Below are 20,773 nucleotides of genomic sequence, written 5' to 3'. Positions count from 1 at the left end.
AAAAGTAGGCTGACTCTTCCCTTAATATTGCCTGTTATGTCATTTAATGTGGCCTGGCCCTCATTTAATATTGCCCATTACATTATTTAATATTACCTGTTATGTCATTAAAAGTAGGCTGACTCTTCCCTTAATATTGCCTGTTCTGTCATTAAAGTGGCCCTGGCCTCATTTAAAGTAGCCTGGCCCTCATTTAATATTGCCCGTTACATTATTTATTATTACCTGTTATGTCATTTAAAGTAGGCCAATCTCTAACTTTAAAACTGCTGGATATGTCATTTAATGTGGCCTGGCCCTCATTTAATATTGCCCATTACATTATTTAATATTACCTGTTATGTCATTAAAAGTAGGCTGACTCTTCCCTTAATATTGCCTGTTCTGTCATTAAAGTGGCCCTGGCCTCATTTAAAGTTGCATGCCATTCATTTAATATTGCCTGTTACATTAGTTATTATTACCTGTTATGTCATTTAAAGTAGGCCGGATCTTCATTTACTAATGCCCGTTATGACATTTAAAGTGGCCTGGCCCTCATTTAATATTGCCTGTTACATTAGTTATTATTACCTGTTATGTCATTTAAAGTAGGCCGGATCTTCATTTACTAATGCCCGTTATGACATTTAAAGTGGCCTGGCCCTCATTTAATATTGCCCGTTACATTATGTAATATTACCTGTTATGTCATTAAAAGTAGGCCGCCTCTTCATTTAATAATGGCAGGTATGACATTTAAATTAGCCTGGCCCTCATTTAATATTGCCCGTTACATTATTTAATGTTACCTGTTATTTCATTTAAAGTAGGCCGACTTTTCCCTTAATATTGCCTGTTGTCATTTAATGTGGCCCAGGCCTCATTTAAAGTTGCCTGGCCCTCATTTAATATTGCCCGTTACATTATTTATTATTACCTGTTATGACATTTAAACTGGCCTGGCCCTAATTTAATATTGCCCATTACATTATTTAATATTACCTGTTAGGTCATTAAAAGTAGGCCGACTCTTCCCTTAATATTGCCTGTTATGTCATTTAATGTGGCCCTGGCCTCGTTTAAAGTTGCATGCCATTCATTTAATATTGCCTGTTACATTATTTATTATTACCTGTTATGTCATTTAAAGTAGGCCGCATCTTCATTTAATAATGCCCGTTATGACATTTAAAGTGGCCTGGCCCTAATTTAATATTGCCCATTACATTATTTAATATTACCTGTTAGGTCATTAAAAGTAGGCCGACTCTTCCCTTAATATTGCCTGTTATGTCATTTAAGGTGGCCCTGGCCTCATTTAAAGTTGCATGCCATTCATTTAATATTGCCCGTTACATTAGTAATTATTACCTGTTATGTCATTTAAAGTAGGCCACATCTTCATTTAATAATGCCCGTTATGACATTTAAAGTGGCCTGGCCCTCATTTAATATTGCCTGTTACATTATTTAATATTACCTGTTATGTCATTAAAAGTAGGCCACATCTTCATTTAATAATGCCCGTTATGACATTTAAAGTAGCCTGGCCCTCATTTAATATTGCCCGTTACATTATTTAATGTTACCTGTTATTTCATTAAAAGTAGGCCGATTTTTCCCTTAATATTGCCTGTTATGTCATTTAAGGTGGCCCAGGCCTCATTTAAAGTAGCCTGGCCCTCATTTAATATTGCCCGTTACATTATTTAATGTTACCTGTTATTTCATTAAAAGTAGGCCGATTTTTCCCTTAATATTGCCTGTTCTGTCATTTAAGGTGGCCCTGGCCTCATTTAAAGTTGCATGCCATTCATTTAATATTGCCCGTTACATTAGAAATTATTACCTGTTATGTCATTTAAAGTAGGCCGCATCTTCATTTAATAATGCCCGTTATGACATTTAAAGTGGCCTGGCCCTCATTTAATATTGCCCGTTACATTATTTAATATTACCTGTTATGTCATTAAAAGTAGGCCGACCCTTCCCTTAATATTGCCTGTTCTGTCATTTAAGGTGGCCCTGGCCTCGTTTAAAGTTGCATGCCATTCATCTAATATTGCCCGTTACATTAGTTATTATTACCTGTTATGTCATTTAAAGTAGGCCACATCTTCATTTAATAATGCCCGTTATGACATTTAAAGTGGCCTGGCCCTCATTTAACATTGCCCGTTACATTATGTAATCTTACCTGTTATGTCATTAAAAGTAGTCCGCCTCTTCATTTAATAATGCCCGTTATGACATTTAAAGTAGCCTGGCCCTCATTTAATATTGCCTGTTACATTATTTATTATTACCTGTTATGTCATTAAAAGTAGGCCGCCTCTTCATTTAATAATGGCAGTTATGACATTTAAAGTAGCCTGGCCCTCATTTAATATTGCCCGTTACATTATTAATTGTTACCTGTTATTTCATTTAAAGTAGGCCGACTTTTCCCTTAATATTGCCTGTTATGTCATTTAAGGTGGCCCAGGCCTCATTTAAAGTTGCCTGGCCCTCATTTAATATTGCCCGTTACATTATCTAATATTACCTGTTATGTCATTAAAAGTAGGCCGACCCTTCCCTTAATATTGCCTGTTCTGTCATTTAAGGTGGCCCAGGCCTCATTTAAAGTTGCCTGGCCCTCATTTAATATTGCCCGTTACATTATCTAATATTACCTGTTATGTCATTAAAAGTAGGCCGACCCTTCCCTTAATATTGCCTGTTCTGTCATTTAAGGTGGCCCTGGCCTCATTTAAAGTTGCATGCCATTCATTTAATATTGCCCGTTACATTAGTAATTATTACCAGTTATGTCATTTAAAGTAGGCCACCTCTTCATTTAATAATGCCCGTTATGACATTTAAAGTGGCCTGGCTTTCATTTAATATTGCCCGTTACATTATTTAATATTACCTGTTATGTCATTAAAAGTAGGCCGGCTCTTCCTTTAATATTGCCTGTTATGTAATTTAAGGTGGCCCCTCTTCCTTTAATATTGCCTGTTATGTAATTTAAGGTGGCCCAGGCCTCGTTTAAAGTTGCATGCCATTCATTTAATATTGCCCGTTACATTATTTAATGTTACCTGTTATGTCATTTAAAGTAGGCCGCATTCTGTTATGTCAATTAAATTATTCCGGCACTCATTTAAAGTGGCCTGCCCCTTCATTTGATGTGTTCTTTCAATGTTGACTGTTCTACACTTTAGTATTATCTGACCTCGCGACACATGTTGCGAGAACATCCAGTCTATTAAACATTGGCATAGGGACAGTTCGAAGCGGCCTGGACATTGCTGCCCACCAGAGGAACATATGAAGACTTCTGCATTTTATTAAGTTCCATATACATCCATCATTTCTTTGACTGCAATACAAAAAAACTCAAGTCCAAAACTGACAATTTTTTACAAACAGAGCCGGAACTTTCAAACACAGATTTGTCACTCAAGTGGGTCACTATTGCAGAGCAGTTTTCACACGGCCTAACGAGCATCTAGGGCTGTACACGTCCTGCCACGCCCACTCCCACGCCGCGTAGAAGTGGGCGTCGACAAAAAAAACAAGAAGAAAAAAAAAAAAGAAAGATGTTCCACTGTGAATGTAGACGTTTCAAGGTGTGCTCAGTAAAACTCAGCCATTATATATTCCACTCCTCGTTAAACACGGCCGCCGCGAGGACGGCCAGCGGGAATCTTAACGAGAGAAGAAGAAGAAGAAGAAGAAGAAGAAAAAAAAGCTCCTTGAGTCCTTCCTCCGAGGTAAAGTTTCTTGTGAAATGCCTCCTCTGTACACTTGCAAGGCGGGTACAAAAAGAAAAAGGGGTGCGGTGTAAAAGGAGGAGAAGGTCCCAAAGAGGTGTGACAGAAGCCAAATGTGGCGGCAAGTGCGTTTGGTTGCGCTTTCTAAGAGGCTGAAGAAGTAGAAGACTGCAGCTTGTTGCTATGAGACCTGAAGTGTGGAGAGAGGGCAAGTTAGGAGGCCTTCACAACTTACTTCAAGGGGAACTGCACCTTTTTTTAGGGAGGGGGGAGGGGGGGGGGTTGCCTCTCACTCACAATCATTATGAGAGACAAGAAAACATTATTTTCTTTTTATTAGGATTTTAAAATCGCTCGGAAAAAAACCCTCTAAAACCACTTCAAAACTCTCCATCAATATTTTATATGTATATATATATATATTTATATATATATATATATAAGTAGTATCAGACACCTTCATAACAATATGTTTAATATTTACTCTTTATTCATTACTTTACCTGACATCCTACTACCAAACTACCTGACTAATAAGACTGTATTTGTTATTCACATGTGAATAATGCTGTATAATAGTCTTTATTTATGTTATATTATTCACATGTGAATAATGCTGTATAATAGATTGTATTTATGTTATTCACATGTGAATAATGCTATAAAATAGACTATTTATGTTATATTATTCACATGTGAATAATGCTGTATAATAGATTGCATTTATGTTATTCACATGTGAATAATGCTATATAATAGACTGTATTTATATTATTCACATGTGAATAATGCTGTATAATAGACTGTATTTATGTTATTCTCATGTGAATAATGCTGGATAGTAGACTGTATTTATATTATTCACATGTGAATAATGCTGTATAATAGACTGTATTTATGTTATTCACATGTAGATCATGCTGTATAATAGACTATTTATATTATTCACATGTGAATAATGCTGTATAATAGACTATGTATGTTATTCACAGTTGAATAATGCTGTATAATAGACTATTTATATTATTCACATGTGAATAATGCTGTATAATTGACTGTTATTCACATGTGAATAATATAAATACAGTTTATTATACAGCATTATTCACATGTGAATAATGCTGTATAATTGACTGTTATTCACATGTGAATAATATAAATACAGTCTATTATACAGCATTATTCACATGTGAATAATGCTGTATAATAGACTGTATTTATATTAGTCACATGTGAATAATGCTGTATAATAAACTATTTATATTATTTACATGTGAATAATGCTGTATAATAGACTGTTATTCACATGTGAATAATATAGTGAAGTGAATTATATTTATATAGCGCTTTTTCTCTAGTGACTCAAAGCGCTTTACATAGTGAAACCCAATATCTAAGTTACATTCAAACCAGTGTGGGTGGCACTGGGAGCAGGTGGGTAAAGTGTCTTGCCCAAGGACACAACGGCAGCGATTAGGATGGCAGAAGCGGGAATCGAACCTGCAACCCTCACAGTTTCTGGCACGGCCACTCTACCAACCGAGCTAAACCGCCCTACAGTCTATTATACAGCATTATTCACATGTGAATAATGCTGTATAATAGACTGTTATTCACATGTGAATAATATAAATACAGCCTATTATTCAGCATTATTCACATGTGAATAATGCTGAATAATAGACTGTATGTAAATTATTCACATGTGAATAATGCTTTATATTAGACTGTATTTATATTATTCACATGTGAACAATGCTGTATAATAATACTGTATTTATGTTATTCACATGTGAATAATGCTGTATAAGACTGTATTTATGTAGATGACTCACATGTGAATAATGCTGTATAATAGACTGTATTTATGTTATTCACATGTGAACAATGCTGTATCAGAGACTGTATTTATGTTATTCACATGTGAATAATGCTGTATAAGACTGTATTTATGTAGATGACTCACATGTGAATAATGCTGTATAATAGACTGTATTTATGTTATTCACATGTAAATAATGCTGTATAATAGACTGTATTTATATTATTCACATGTGAATAATGCTGTATAATAGACTGTTATTCACATGTGAATAATATAAATACAGTCTATTATACAGCATTATTCACATGTGAATAATGCTGTATAATAGACTGTATTTATGGTATTCACGTGTGAATAATTCTGTATAATAGACTATGTAAATTTTTCACATGTGAATAATGTTTTATATTAGACTGTATTTATATTATTCACATGTGAACAATGCTGTATAATAATGCTGTATTTATGTTATTCACATGTGAATAATGCTGTATAATACTGTATTTATGTAGATTACTCACATGTGAATAATGCTGTATAACAGACTGTATTTATATCATTCACATGTGACTAATGCAGTATAATAGACTGTATTTATGTAGATTACTCACATGTGAATAATACTGTATAATAGACTGTATTGATGTTATTCACATTTGAATAATGCTGTATAATAGACCGTATTTAAGTTATTCACATGTGAATAATGATGTGTAATAGATTGTATGTAGATTACTCACATGTGGATAATGATGTATAATAGACTGTATTTATGTTATTCACATGTGAATAATGCTGTATAATAGACTGTATTTATGTTATTCACATGTGAATAATGCTGTATAATAGACTGTATGTATATTATCCACATGTGAATAATGCTTTATATTAAACTGTATTTATATTATTCACATGTGAACAATGCTGTAAAATAATACTGTATTTATGTTATTCACATGTGAATAATGCTGTATGATAGACTGTTATTCACATGTGAATAATATAAATACAGTCTATTATACAGCATTATTCACATCACATGTGAATAATGCTGTATAATAGACTGTATTTATGTTATTCACATGTGAATAATGCTGTATAATACTGTATATATGTAGATTACTCACATGTGAATAATGCTGTATAATAGACTGTATTTATGTTATTCACATGTGAACAATGCTGTATCAGAGACTGTATTTATATTATTCACATGTGAATAATGCTGTATAATAGACCGTATTTAAGTTATTCACATGTGAATAATGTGTAATAGACTGTATGTAGATTATCACATGTGGATAATGCTGTATAATAGACTGTATTTATGTTATTCACATGTGAATAATGCTGTATAATAGACTGTATTTATGTTATTCACATGTGAATAATGCTGTATAATAGACTGTATTTGTATTATTCACATGTAAAAAATACTTAAGTGTTTATTTTCTATTGTGAGCAAACTGTGGTGCTAAAATTCCCCTCCAGGCATCAATGAAGTAATTTCCATTCAATTCCTCCATGCATGTATTTCCATTTCCAAATTCCAAATGTGTGTTCCGACTTCCGCAAACTAATGCAAGCGTTTTCTAATCATGGCGGACTCGGTATTGTACGCGAAGGAAGAGTGAGATGTTGGAGCAGACGGAAGTCAGAGAGAGTGCGGTGAAAGTGACTCACCGCGGCGAAATATGGAATTTGGAGCTTAGCTATTTGGACATAAATGGAGTGCTTGCCCAAATAAACCGGGGGGGAAAATGTCCCCGGCCAGCTAAACCAAACAAACAACTGTCCATCCAGTGAGTCACTAAATAATGTTAAACATGATACATGCAGCACTCTGTCTGGCTAGCTGTACACAAACAAAACATGAAATAATACTTTACAGATACTGTAATATTCATGTTTTTCAGTCAGTACAGATTGCTCTCCTATCACATTGTGTTGATCATTACAAACTCAAGCTAGCTTATCTCGTTCCGTAGTTAGCTTTTACGGCTAATACCGTAGCACACCGACGTGTTAGCGTAGAAAAAGAGTTGCTCAGTGTTGGTTAACAACGTTGCTACAGCTGGGTCATTAGACATGTTACACAACGTAAAAGAAGTATTGTTGACGCTTTTTGGATGCATTTTTAAAGTGTTTTAGAGGTAGCATTGATTGCTAACATTAGCTGCATTGCTAGCCACCTAAAAGGAGACATTTTTTACATGTCAGCATAAACTTTTTTGTCTCATAATGATTGTGAAGGATAGGCCAAATAAAAGAAGTGATGACACACAGGATGCAACACTGGAAGAGGATCAGTACATGAGTGTGTGCAATGAGCGTGCATGTTGGACCATTGTACACAGTAGGGGGCGGAGCCAAATGTCATAAATATCTGTCATAAAATATGGTGTACTAGACTCCCCCGGCGGGAGGGAGGAAATAAATACAGACGTGTGGGTAAAAAAGCGTTTAAAAGAGAAGGTGTGGTTGTGACATCCTGGTCTTGGACCTGAAGAACTAATGTGTCAACTCGTCCAGTCCAGACCAGACCAGGCTAGACCAGGCTAGACCGGCTCTTTAAGAGTCTGACAATCTGGAAGAGAGAAATGGATGGCATAAATCATAAATCAAAAGGCATGCAGCACAAGGTGAACAAAGGAAGGACGATGCAGGTGAAGCAGGCAGAACACCTCACACAAATTATATATTTCAATAAAATCCCCTGAAGAGCAGGGACACCTGCGAAACAGGCTTGTAGGGATGAAATAGCTTCTGTGTTTTTTCCTGACCTAACGAATATTCCGCTCTACCCCGGGATTGAGCACTGTAGAACGGATAAATCACAGTAACCTCGGCTGTATTATATATATATATATATATATATATATATATATATATACTGTATATATATATATATGAATGTAGAAATATACAGTATATATATGTATGTATACATATATATATTTATACACACATGTATATACATATATTTATACACAGATATACATATATATATTCATACACACATGTATATACATATATATATTCATACACACATGTATATACATATATATATTTATACATATATTTATACACAGATATATAGACATATATATATATATATATATATATATATACATACATACATATATTTGTACACATTTATATATATATATGTATATATATACATATATGTATATATATATTTATATATATATTTATACACACATGTATATACATATATATTTATACATATATTTATACACAGATATATAGACATATATATACATAGATATATTTATACACATTTATATATATATGTATATATATACATATTTGTATATATTTATACATATACACACTTATATACACACATACATATTTATACATATATACACACATATATACGTACAGATGTATATGTATACATACACACACACATATATATACGTACATATATATACATACATACAAACACATGTACATACATATATATACACATATATGTACACACATATATATATACAAATATATACATACACAAATATATACATACATATATATACATATATAAACATACACATATATACTTACACACACATATACATATATACAAACATATATATATACACATATACAGTATATATACACACATATAATACACATATATATATAGACACACAGGGTTTCCCACACATTCATTTATTTGTCACGGCCCACCACGAAAGAATTACGGCCGCCACAAATTAAAAAAATATATATATATTTTTTTTTTCGGCTTTTGACTCGCTCGACCGCTCATAAAAGCGATGGGACTCTGTCTGTGAATGGAGCTTGTAGTTACATATTATATAAATATGTATATAAATATGTACATCAAGTGTTGTAATTATATTCCAACTCTGCGTTCTTCTTGGTCATCGTCGCCGCCACAAACCCCCCGCTGCCCAACCACACCACCACAAATAGATGCCTGACCTGTGGGAAACACTGACACACATATATATACATATATATATACACACATATACAATGGGGCAAAAAAGTATTTAATCAGCCACCGATATGCAAGTTCTCCCACTTAAAATTATGACAGAGGTCTCACAGATTGAAAGAGGTTTTGGCTCAAAATCTCAGGATACATGGCCCCATTCATTCTTTCCTTAACACGGATCAATCGTCCTGTCCCCTTAGCAGAAAAACAGCCCCAAAGCATGATGTTTCCACCACCATGCTTCACAGTAGGTGTGGTGTTCTTGGGATGCAACTCAGTATTCTTCTTCCTCCAAACACGACGCGTTCAGTTTATGCCAAAATGCATACATGGATGATACAGCAGAGGATTGGGAGAATGTCAACCAAAATAGAACTTTTTGGTATAAACTCAACTCGTGGTGTTTGGAGGAAGAAGAATACTGAGTTGCATCCCAAGAACACCACACCTACTGTGAAGCATGGGGGTGGAAACATCATGCTGTATTTCTGTTGACCAAATATGCCTTGCATTCACTTGTGTGTGTGAAAAGCCATAGATATTATGTGTCTGGCACCCTATAAGGTTGTCTGGGTGGAAATTCGGGAGAATGGTTGCCTTGGGAGACTTTCGGGAGGGGCACTGAAATGGGGGTGTCTCCCAGGTAAATGGGGAGGGTTGGCAAGTATGACTAGGAGACACAACTGCTCTGTACTTCTCCGTACTGCGGCCTTTTAAAACATCACATAATTGACTTTTTGAAACCGATACTGATCATTTCCGGTATTTCATTTGAAAGCATTTATCGGCAGTCCGGTATTATCAGACATCTGCACTTATTAGTGTGGACTTGTTACAAACATTTTCAGTTCCACAATTTATTGCCAAACTATCGGCTGATGCGTGGCCGAATAATGGGATCGGAGAGAAAGAAAGTTGATGGGCACATCCCTGGTTTTAGTGGGTGACCTTTGCTGTGGATTCATGCAGGCCAGTGGCACAAATGTAACCTGACTCTGGCCAGACCCTCGTAGTTGGCTGAGCTCCACACAAGGGTCTGAAACCTCTTCCAGATAGCAACAAATAATGAACCAATCAGGATCGCCGGAGGGGATGTCAGAGATGTCAGGGAGCGCCGAAGCCACGGTTTGATTCATCAGCGTCACGGCTCGATTCCCATGTGAGCGCTTGAAGTAGCACGACATTCAAGACGGCGGACACGTGCTTTTATCCCATCACACACGAGGATCTTTTTGACATTCTGACATATATCTACTATGGAGAAGTCCTAGATCAATGTGTGGAGCTCAGCCAACGACAAGGATCTGGCCAGAGTCAGGTTAGCACAAAGCACTAAAAAGTGAAAAAAAAGCGGGGGTAAAAATGTAAAATAAAGAAGAACGAGGCGAGGTGGTAGCGTGACGATGCAAGCAAACACTCATGCACATAACCACCTTTCATCAAACATATTCTGAGTAACACATGGCACACTGACAAAGCTTAACCTATTGTTACAATAACAATCTACAAGGTTAATATAGGTTGCTTCTCTTTCTTACCCTCCAATTTTCTACATTCTTTTGAATCTCTAGTTATCATTTTGTACATCAGGTTTTCCCAGGGCGGCCTTAACAACAAAGAGCCACCACCTAAAACCAAAGTCTAATAAAAAAATAAATATATTTTTTTAATTTAATTTTATTTTTTGCACCCGTCCAGCTTCTCAGGGTCAGCATGTGGCCCCACTTTTAACTCTTTTTTTCAAACGCTTATTTACAGTCATTCATTTGACTTAGTCATTATTTTGACTTAGTAAATATTGACTTACTTAATATACGTTACATATATATCGATATTTTTTCCGGAAAAGTAAAAACAAAACACAAAAACAGTCCTAGTTACCTGAGATACGAAGTATGTCATTATTTTGACTTAGTAAATACTGACTTACTAAGACAAAACACTAAGTATGTCATTATTTTGACTTAGTAAATACTGACTTAGTAAGACAAAACACTATGTATGTCATTATTTTGACTTAGTAAATACTGACTTACTAAGACAAAACATAAGTATGTCATTATTTTGACTTAGTAAATAGTGACTTACTAGGACAAAACACCAAGTATGTCATTATTTTGACTTAGTAAATACTGACTTACTAAGACAAAACACTTTGTATGTCATTATTTTGACTTAGTAAATACTGACTTACTAAGACAAAACACTATGTATGTCATTATTTTGACTTAGTAAATACTGACTTACTAGGACAAAACACTAAGTATGTCATTATTTTGACTTAGTAAATACTGACTTACTAGGACAAAACACTAAGTATGTCATTATTTTGACTTAGTAAATACTGACTTACTAAGACAAAACACTAAGTATGTCATTATTTTGACTTAGTAAATAGTGACTTACTAAGACAAAGCACGAAGTATGTCATTATTTTGACATAGTAAATACTGACTTACTAAGACAAAACACTATGTCATTATTTTGACTTAGTAAATACTGACTTACTAGGACAAAACACCAAGTATGTCATTATTTTGACTTAGTAAATACTGACTTACTAAGACAAAACACTTTGTATGTCATTATTTTGACTTAGTAAATACTGACTTACTAAGACAAAACACTAAGTATGTCATTATTTTGACTTAGTAAATACTGACTTACTAAGACAAAACACTAAGTATGTCATTATTTTGACTTAGTAAATAGTGACTTACTAAGACAAAGCACGAAGTATGTCATTATTTTGACATAGTAAATACTGACTTACTAAGACAAAACACTATGTCATTATTTTGACTTAGTAAATACTGACTTACTAAGACAAAACACTATGTATGTCATTATTTTGACTTAGTAAATAGTGACTTACTAAGACAAAGCACAAAGTATGTCATTATTTTGACTTAGTAAATACTGACTTACTAAGACAAAACACTATGTATGTCATTATTTTGACTTAGTAAATACTGACTTACTAGGACAAAACACTAAGTATGTCATTATTTTGACTTAGTAAATACTGACTTACTAGGACAAAACACTAAGTATGTCATTATTTTGACTTAGTAAATACTGACTTACTAAGACAAAACACTTTGTATGTCATTATTTTGACTTAGTAAATACTGACTTACTAAGACAAAACACTTTGTATGTCATTATTTTGACTTAGTAAATACTGACTTACTAAGACAAAACACTAAGTATGTCATTATTTTGACTTAGTAAATACTGACTTACTAAGACAAAACACTATGTATGTCATTATTTTGACTTAGTAAATAGTGACTTACTAAGACAAAGCACGAAGTATGTCATTATTTTGACTTAGTAAATACTGACTTACTAAGACAAAACACTATGTCATTATTTTGACTTAGTAAATACTGACTTACTAAGACAAAACACTATGTATGTCATTATTTTGACTTTATAAATAGTGACTTACTAGGACAAAACACTAAGTATGTCATTATTTTGACTTAGTAAATAGTGACTTGCTAAGACAAAACACGAAGTATGTCATTATTTTGACTTAGTAAATACTGACTTAGTAAGACAAAACACTATGTATGTCATTATTTTGACTTAGTAAATAGTGACTTACTAAGACAAAACACTGTCATTATTTTGACTTAGTAAATACTGACTTACTAAGACAAAACACTATGTATGTCATTATTTTGACTTAGTAAATAGTGACTTACTAAGACAAAACACTGTCATTATTTTGACTTAGTAAATACTGACTTAGTAAGACATAACACTAAGTATGTCATTATTTTGACTTAGTAAATACTGACTTACTAAGACAAAACACTTTGTATGTCATTATTTTGACTTAGTAAATAGTGACTTACTAAGACAAAACACTATGTATGTCATTATTTTGACTTAGTAAATACTGACTTACTAAGACAAAACACTTTGTATGTCATTATTTTGACTTAGTAAATACTGACTTACTAAGACAAAACACTATGTATGTCATTATTTTGACTTTATAAATAGTGACTTACTAGGACAAAACACTAAGTATGTCATTATTTTGACTTAGTAAATACTGACTTACTAAGACAAAACACCAAGTATGTCATTATTTTGACTTAGTAAATAGTGACTTACTAGGACAAAACACTAAGTATGTCATTATTTTGACTTAGTAAATACTGACTTACTAAGACAAAACACCAAGTATGTCATTATTTTGACTTAGTAAATAGTGACTTACTAAGACAAAACACTCTGTATGTCATTATTTTGACTTAGTAAATACTGACTTACTAAGACAAAACACTAAGTATGTCATTATTTTGACTTAGTAAATACTGACTTCCTAAGACAAAACACTAAGTATGTCATTATTTTGACTTAGTAAATACTGACTTACTAAGACAAAACACTAAGTATGTCATTATTTTGACTTAGTAAATATTAACTTACTAAGACAAAATAATGACATACTCAGTATCTCAGGTAACTAGGACTGTTTTGTTTTTACTTTCCGGAAAAAATATCGACATATATAACGTATAATGCCATTCGGCATACGGAGTGGGAAACACACCAAAAACATTTTAGGCTTCTATTGCCCTCCCAGGCAGCGATGAGATGCCTTACACCCACCCAGACACCACCTTAACTAGCAAATATTCTGGGGTAAACACTTTATATGTATTGTTGCATTTAAACAACTGTATTGTTGATAATAGAGGTAAATTATTGTTAAGGTTCATTATCAATAGTGGTATTTGTATTGCTCCATTTTTAGTGTAATAATGTTCATTGACATTTCTGTGTTATTATCTATTTTGCTAACTGCTTCTTTGTTATCACTTTTACCATCATATTTGTACAAACCCCGTTTCCATATGAGTTGGGAAATTATGTTAGATGTAAATATAAACGGAATATAATGATTTGCAAATCCTTTTCAACCCATATTCAGTTGAATGCACTACAAAGACAACATATTTGATGTTCAAAATGATAAACTTCATTTTTTTTGCAAAAAATAATTAACTTAGAATTTCTTGGCTGCAACACGTGCCAAAGTAGTTGGGAAAGGGCATGTTCACCACTGTCTTACATCATAAATAAATGATAAATGGGTTGTACTTGTATAGCGCTTTTCTACCTTCAAGGTACTCAAAGCGCTTTGACACTACTTCCACATTTACCCATTCACACACACATTCACACACTGATGGAGGGAGCTGCCATGCAAGGCGCCAACCAGCACCCATCAGGAGCAAGGGTGAAGTGTCTAGCTCAGGACACAACGGACGTGACGAGGTTGGTACTAGGTGGGATTTGAACCAGGGACCCTCGGGTTGCGCACGGCCACTCTTCCACTGCGCCACACCGTCCCCACACCTTTTCTTTTAACAACACTCAATAAACGTTTGGGAACTGAGGAAACTAATTGTTGAAGCTTTGAAGGTGGAATTCTTTCCCATTCATGTTTTGTGTAGAGCTTTAACTTGCACTTGCAGATGTAGCGACCAACTGTATTTAGTGACAGTGGTTTTCTGAAGTGTTCCTGAGCCCATGTGGTGATATCCTTTAGAAATTGATGTCGATTTTTGATACAGTGCCGTCTGAGGGATGGAAGGTCACGGTCATTCAATGTTGGTTTCCGGCCATGCCGCTTACGTGGAGTGATTTCTCCAGATTCTCTGAACCTTTTGATGATATTATGGAACGTAGATGTTGAAATCCCTAAATTTCTTGCAATTGCACTTTGAGAAGTGTTGTTCTTAAACTGTTTGACTATTTGCTCACGCAGTTGTGGACAAAGGGGTGTACCTCGCCCCATCCTTTCTCGCGAAAGACTGAGCATTTTTTGGGAAGCTGTTTTTATACCCAATCATGGCACCCACCTGTTCCCAATTAGCCTGTATAAGTGTTTGATGAGCATTCCTCAACTTTATCAGTATTTATTGCCACCTTTCCCAACTTCTTTGTCACATGTTGCTGGCATCAAATTCTAAAGTTAATGATTATTTGCAAAACAAAACATGTTTATCAGTTTGAACATCAAATATGTTGTCTTTGTAGCATATTCAATTGAATATGGGTTGAAAATGATTTGCAAATCATTGTATTCTGTTTATATTTACATCTAACACAATTTCCCAACTCATATGGAAACGGGGTTTGTACTTATCCTATTTGTTGATGTAACTTTATTGTTGTTATTGTTGTCTCTCTGTCTTATCCCCACAATTTCCCCCTTTGTCTTCATTTTTTTAATCTTTCTATCCCCGCCTGCTCCGGGCCGGCTGCACCAAATGATGCTATAAATACATTTATTGGAGTCAAACACAAATAAGGCAACAAGAGACGTATCCTACACTTATCTTCTGCAAAGTAAATGTGAAGAGCCGATACGGGCATCTACATCTACTATATGATTTGCTGGACAGGACAAAAAAAAAAAAAGAAAACAAGCAGCGACCATGAAGGTGAGCAGCAAAGCTTACCTGCTAGCTTTGAAACATTTCAGCTTCTGTACGAAGAAACCCTCCAGCACCTCCGCACACTGGAAGAAGGGCGTGTCGTTGGGGTTGTAATAGCGGCAGTTGTCAAAGATTTTGGTCACGTCGGCCACAAACTCGGTGAGCTTGTGGTAATGGCGCCTTTGCAGACGGCCTTCCATGGTGGAAAAGTCTGCCAGGGAGTCAAACACAGGATGCAAAAATGTCTGCCAGCTATGTTCCACTGATAGCATCTGGAAATGTTGCTTCTTACCCATCGGCTCCTTGATCACTCGGTAATAATCAGGTGCATCGTGGGAATCCACCGGTTCAAGGAAAGGCCACGCCATCTTGTGAGACTGAGCAGATATTAACAGTAAATGTAGAATAATAATACATTTTTACAGTTTGTCCCTCATGTGTACAAAATAATAGGTGTATAAATGACACAATAATTAGGAGTCTTTGTTTGTTTACTTAGTACTAAAAGACAAGTTGTCCAGTATGTTCAACATTTTATTTAAAGGCCTACTGAAATTAGATGTTCTTATTTAAACGGGGATAGCAGCTCCATTCTATGTGTCATACTTGATCATTTCGCGATATTGCCATATTTTGGCTGAAAGGATTTAGTAGAGAACATCCACGATAAAGTTTGCAACATTTGGTCCCTAATAAATAAAGCCTTGCCTGTACCGGAAGTAGCAGACAATGTGCGCGTGATGTCACGGGTTGTGGGGCTCCTCACATCTGAACATTGTTTATAATCATAGCCAGTAGCAGCAACAGGTATTCGAACCGAGAAAGCGACGATTTCCCCATTAATTTGAGCGAGGATGAATGATTCGTGGATTAGGACGTTTAAAGTATTAGAAAAAAAACAAAAAAGAAAAAGGAAAAAGCGACGGCTCCAGGCGGCGTTTCAGATGTAATTAGACACATTTACTAGGATCATTCTGGAAGATCCCTTTTCTGCTTATTGTTTTAATAGTGTTTTAGTGAGATTGTAAAGTCATACCTGGCTGCGTTGAACGCCAGTGTCTCTGAGAGAAGCCGAGGAGCCAAGATCAGAGCTGCCTTTTTGAGCTGCCGGAGGAGGTCGTATAATCCGCTGAAGTCTCCGGTAAGAGCCGACTTAATATCACGGGGATAGCAGGTTCATTCTATGTGTCATACTTGATCATTTTGCTATATTGCCATATTTTTGCTGAAAGGATTTACTAGAGAACATCCACGATAAAGTTCGCAGCTTTTGGTCGCTAATAAAAAATCCTTGCCTGTACCGGAAGTAGCAGACGATGTGCGCGTGATGTCACGGGTTGTGGGGCTCCTCACATCTGAACATTGTTTACAATCATAGCCAGTAGCAGCAACAGCTATTCGGACCGAGAAAGCGACAATTTCCCCATTAATTTGAGCGAGGATGAAAGATTCGTGGATGAGGACGTTTAGAGTAAAAGTACTAGAAAAAATAAAAAAAATAAAAAAATAGACGGCTCCAGGCGGCGTTTCAGATGTAATTAGACACATTTACTAGGATCATTCTGGAAGATCCCTTATCTGCTTATTGTTTTAATAGTGTTTTAGTGAGATTGTAAAGTCATACCTGGCTGCGTTGAACGCCAGTGTCTCTGAGAGAAGCCGAGGAGCCAAGATCACAGCTGCCTTTTTGAGCTGCCGGAGGAGGTCGTATAATCCGCTGAAGTCTCCGGTAAGAGCCGACTTAATATCACGGGGATAGCAGGTCCATTCTATGTGTCATACTTGATCATTTTGCTATATTGCCATATTTTTGCTGAAAGGATTTAGTAGAGAACATCCACGATAAAGTTCGCAGCTTTTGGTCGCTAATAAAAAATCCTTGCCTGTACCGGAAGTAGCAGACGATGTGCGCGTGATGTCACGGGTTGTGGGGCTCCTCACATCTGAACATTGTTTACAATCATAGCCAGTAGCAGCAACAGCTATTCGAACCGAGAAAGCGAAGATTTCCCCATTAATTTGAGCGAGGATGAAAGATTCGTGGATGAGGACGTTTAGAGTAAAGTACTAGAAAAAATAAAAAAATAGACGGCTCCAGGCGGCGTTTCAGATGTAATTAGACACATTTACGAGGATAATTCTGGAAGATCCCTTATCGGCTTATTGTTTTAATAGTGTTTTAGTGAGATTGTAAAGTCATACCTGGCTGCGTTGAACGCCAGTGTCTCTGAGAGAAGCCGAGGAGCCAAGATCACAGCTGCCTTTTTGAGCTGCAGGAGGAGGTCGTATAATCCGCTGAAGTCTCCGGTAAGAGCCGACTTAATATCACGGGGATAGCAGGTCCATTCTATGTGTCATACTTGACCATTTTGCTATATTGCCATATTTTTGCTGAAAGGATTCAGTAGAGAACATCCACGATAAAGTTCGCAGCTTTTGGTCGCTAATAAAAAATCCTTGCCTGTACCGGAAGTAGCAGACGATGTGCGTGTGATGTCACGGGTTGTGGGGCTCCTCACATCTGAACATTGTTTATAATCATAGCCAGTAGCAGCAACAGCTATTCGAACCGAGAAAGCGAAGATTTCCCCATTAATTTGAGCGAGGATGAATGATTCGTGGATCAGGACGTTTAGAGTAAAGTATTAGAAAAAAAAGAAAAAGGAAAAAGCGACGGCTCCAGGCGGCGTTTCAGATGTAATTAGACACATTTACGAGGATAATTCTGGAAGATCCCTTATCTGCTTATTGTTTTAATAGTGTTTTAGTGAGATTGTAAAGTCATACCTGGCTGCGTTGAACGCCAGTGTCTCTGAGAGAAGCCGAGGAGCCAAGATCAGAGCTGCCTTTTTGAGCTGCAGGAGGTCGTATAATCCGCTGAAGTCTCCGGTAAGAGCCGACTTAATATCACGGGGATAGCAGGTCCATTCTATGTGTCATACTTGATCATTTTGCTATATTGCCATATTTTTGCTGAAAGGATTTAGTAGAGAACATCCACGATAAAGTTTGCAACTTTTGGTCCTTAATAAAAAAAGCCTTGCCTGTACCGGAGGTAGCAGACAATGTGCGTGTGATGTCACGGGTTGTGGGGCTCCTCACATCTGAACATTGTTTATAATCATAGCCAGTAGCAGCAACAGCTATTCGAACCGAGAAAGCGACGATTTCCCCATTAATTTGAGCGAGGATGAATGATTCGTGGATCAGGACGTTTAGAGTAAAGTATTAGAAAAAAAAGAAAAAAGAAAAAGGAAAAAGCGACGACTCCAGGTGGCGTTTCAGATGTAATTAGACACATTTACAAGGATAATTCTGGAAGATCCCTTTTCTGCTTATTGTTTTAATAGTGTTTTAGTGAGATTGTAAAGTCATACCTGGCTGCGTTGAACGCCAGTGTCTCTGAGAGAAGCCGAGGAGCCAAGATCAGAGCTGCCTTTTTGAGCTGCCGGAGGAGGTCGTATAATCCGCTGAAGTCTCCGGTAAGAGCCGACTTAATATTACGGGGATAGCAGGTCCATTCTATGTGTCATACTTGATCATTTTGCTATATTGCCATATTTTTGCTGAAAGGATTTAGTAGAGAACATCCACGATAATGTTCGCAGCTTTTGGTCGCTAATAAAAAATCCTTGCCTGTACCGGAAGTAGCAGACGATGTGCGCGTGATGTCACGGGTTGTAGGGCTCCTCACATCTGAACATTGTTTACAATCATAGCCAGTAGCAGCAACAGCTATTCGGACCGAGAAAGCGACAATTTCCCCATTAATTTGAGCGAGGAGGAAAGATTCGTGGATGAGGACGTTTAGAGTAAAGTACTAGAAAAAATAAAAAAAATAAAAAAATAGACGGCTCCAGGCGGCGTTTCAGATGTAATTAGACACATTTACTAGGATCATTCTGGAAGATCCCTTATCTGCTTATTGTTTTAATAGTGTTTTAGTGAGATTGTAAAGTCATACCTGGCTGCGTTGAACGCCAGTGTCTCTGAGAGAAGCCGAGGAGCCAAGATCAGAGCTGCCTTTTTGAGCTGCCGGAGGAGGTCGTATAATCCGCTGAAGTCTCCGGTAAGAGCCGACTTAATATCACGGGGATAGCAGGTCCATTCTATGTGTCATACTTGATCATTTTGCTATATTGCCATATTTTTGCTGAAAGGATTTAGTAGAGAACATCCACGATAAAGTTCGCAGCTTTTGGTCGCTAATAAAAAATCCTTGCCTGTACCGGAAGTAGAAGACGATGTGCGCGTGATGTCACGGGTTGTGGGGCTCCTCACATCTGAACATTGTTTACAATCATAGCCAGTAGCAGCAACAGGTATTCGGACCGAGAAAGCGACAATTTCCCCATTAATTTGAGCGAGGATGAAAGATTCGTGGATGAGGACGTTTAGAGTAAAGTACTAGAAAAAATTAAAAAAAGAAAAAGCGACGGGTCCAGGCGGCGTTTCAGATGTAATTAGACACATTTACTAGGATAATTCTGGAAGATCCCTTATGTGAAGTGAAGTGAATTATATTTATATAGCGCTTTTCTCAAGTGACTCAAAGCGCTTTACAGTACATAGTGACACCCAATATCTAAATTACATTTAAACCAGTCTGGGTGGCACTGGGAGCAGGTGGGTAAAGTGTCATGCCCAAGGACACAACGGCAGTAACTAGGATGGCACAAGCGGGAATCGAACATGCAACTCTCAAGTTGTTGGCACGGCCACTCTACCAACCAAGCTATTCTGCCCCCTT

The 20,773-nt window shown here is 36.2% G+C and overlaps 1 protein-coding gene across 3 annotated transcripts in view; it reads right to left on the bottom strand.

The window, feature by feature from the left end:
- Nucleotides 1–3,300: 3,300 nt before the first annotated feature.
- The window catches only part of bptf (bromodomain PHD finger transcription factor), a 128,880-nt gene continuing 111,407 nt past the window's right edge, over nucleotides 3,301–20,773 (bottom strand). For 2 of the 3 annotated variants that reach the window (XM_061884279.1, XM_061884280.1), the window contains exons 29-31: nucleotides 16,316–16,400; nucleotides 16,048–16,234; nucleotides 3,301–3,933 (exon numbers count right to left, since the gene is read on the bottom strand). In XM_061884279.1, the coding sequence (XP_061740263.1) occupies nucleotides 3,888–3,933; nucleotides 16,048–16,234; nucleotides 16,316–16,400 (318 nt within the window). In that variant the 3' untranslated portion in view covers nucleotides 3,301–3,887. Of the gene's footprint in view, nucleotides 8,156–16,047; nucleotides 16,235–16,315; nucleotides 16,401–20,773 lie in introns of all 3 variants that reach the window. The other variant, XM_061884281.1, reaches the window with a different exon arrangement.

This window comes from Nerophis ophidion, linkage group LG23 (assembly GCF_033978795.1).
Source record: "Nerophis ophidion isolate RoL-2023_Sa linkage group LG23, RoL_Noph_v1.0, whole genome shotgun sequence".
NCBI lineage: Eukaryota > Metazoa > Chordata > Actinopteri > Syngnathiformes > Syngnathidae > Nerophis > Nerophis ophidion.
This window is presented reverse-complemented; position numbering and strand designations above follow the sequence as displayed.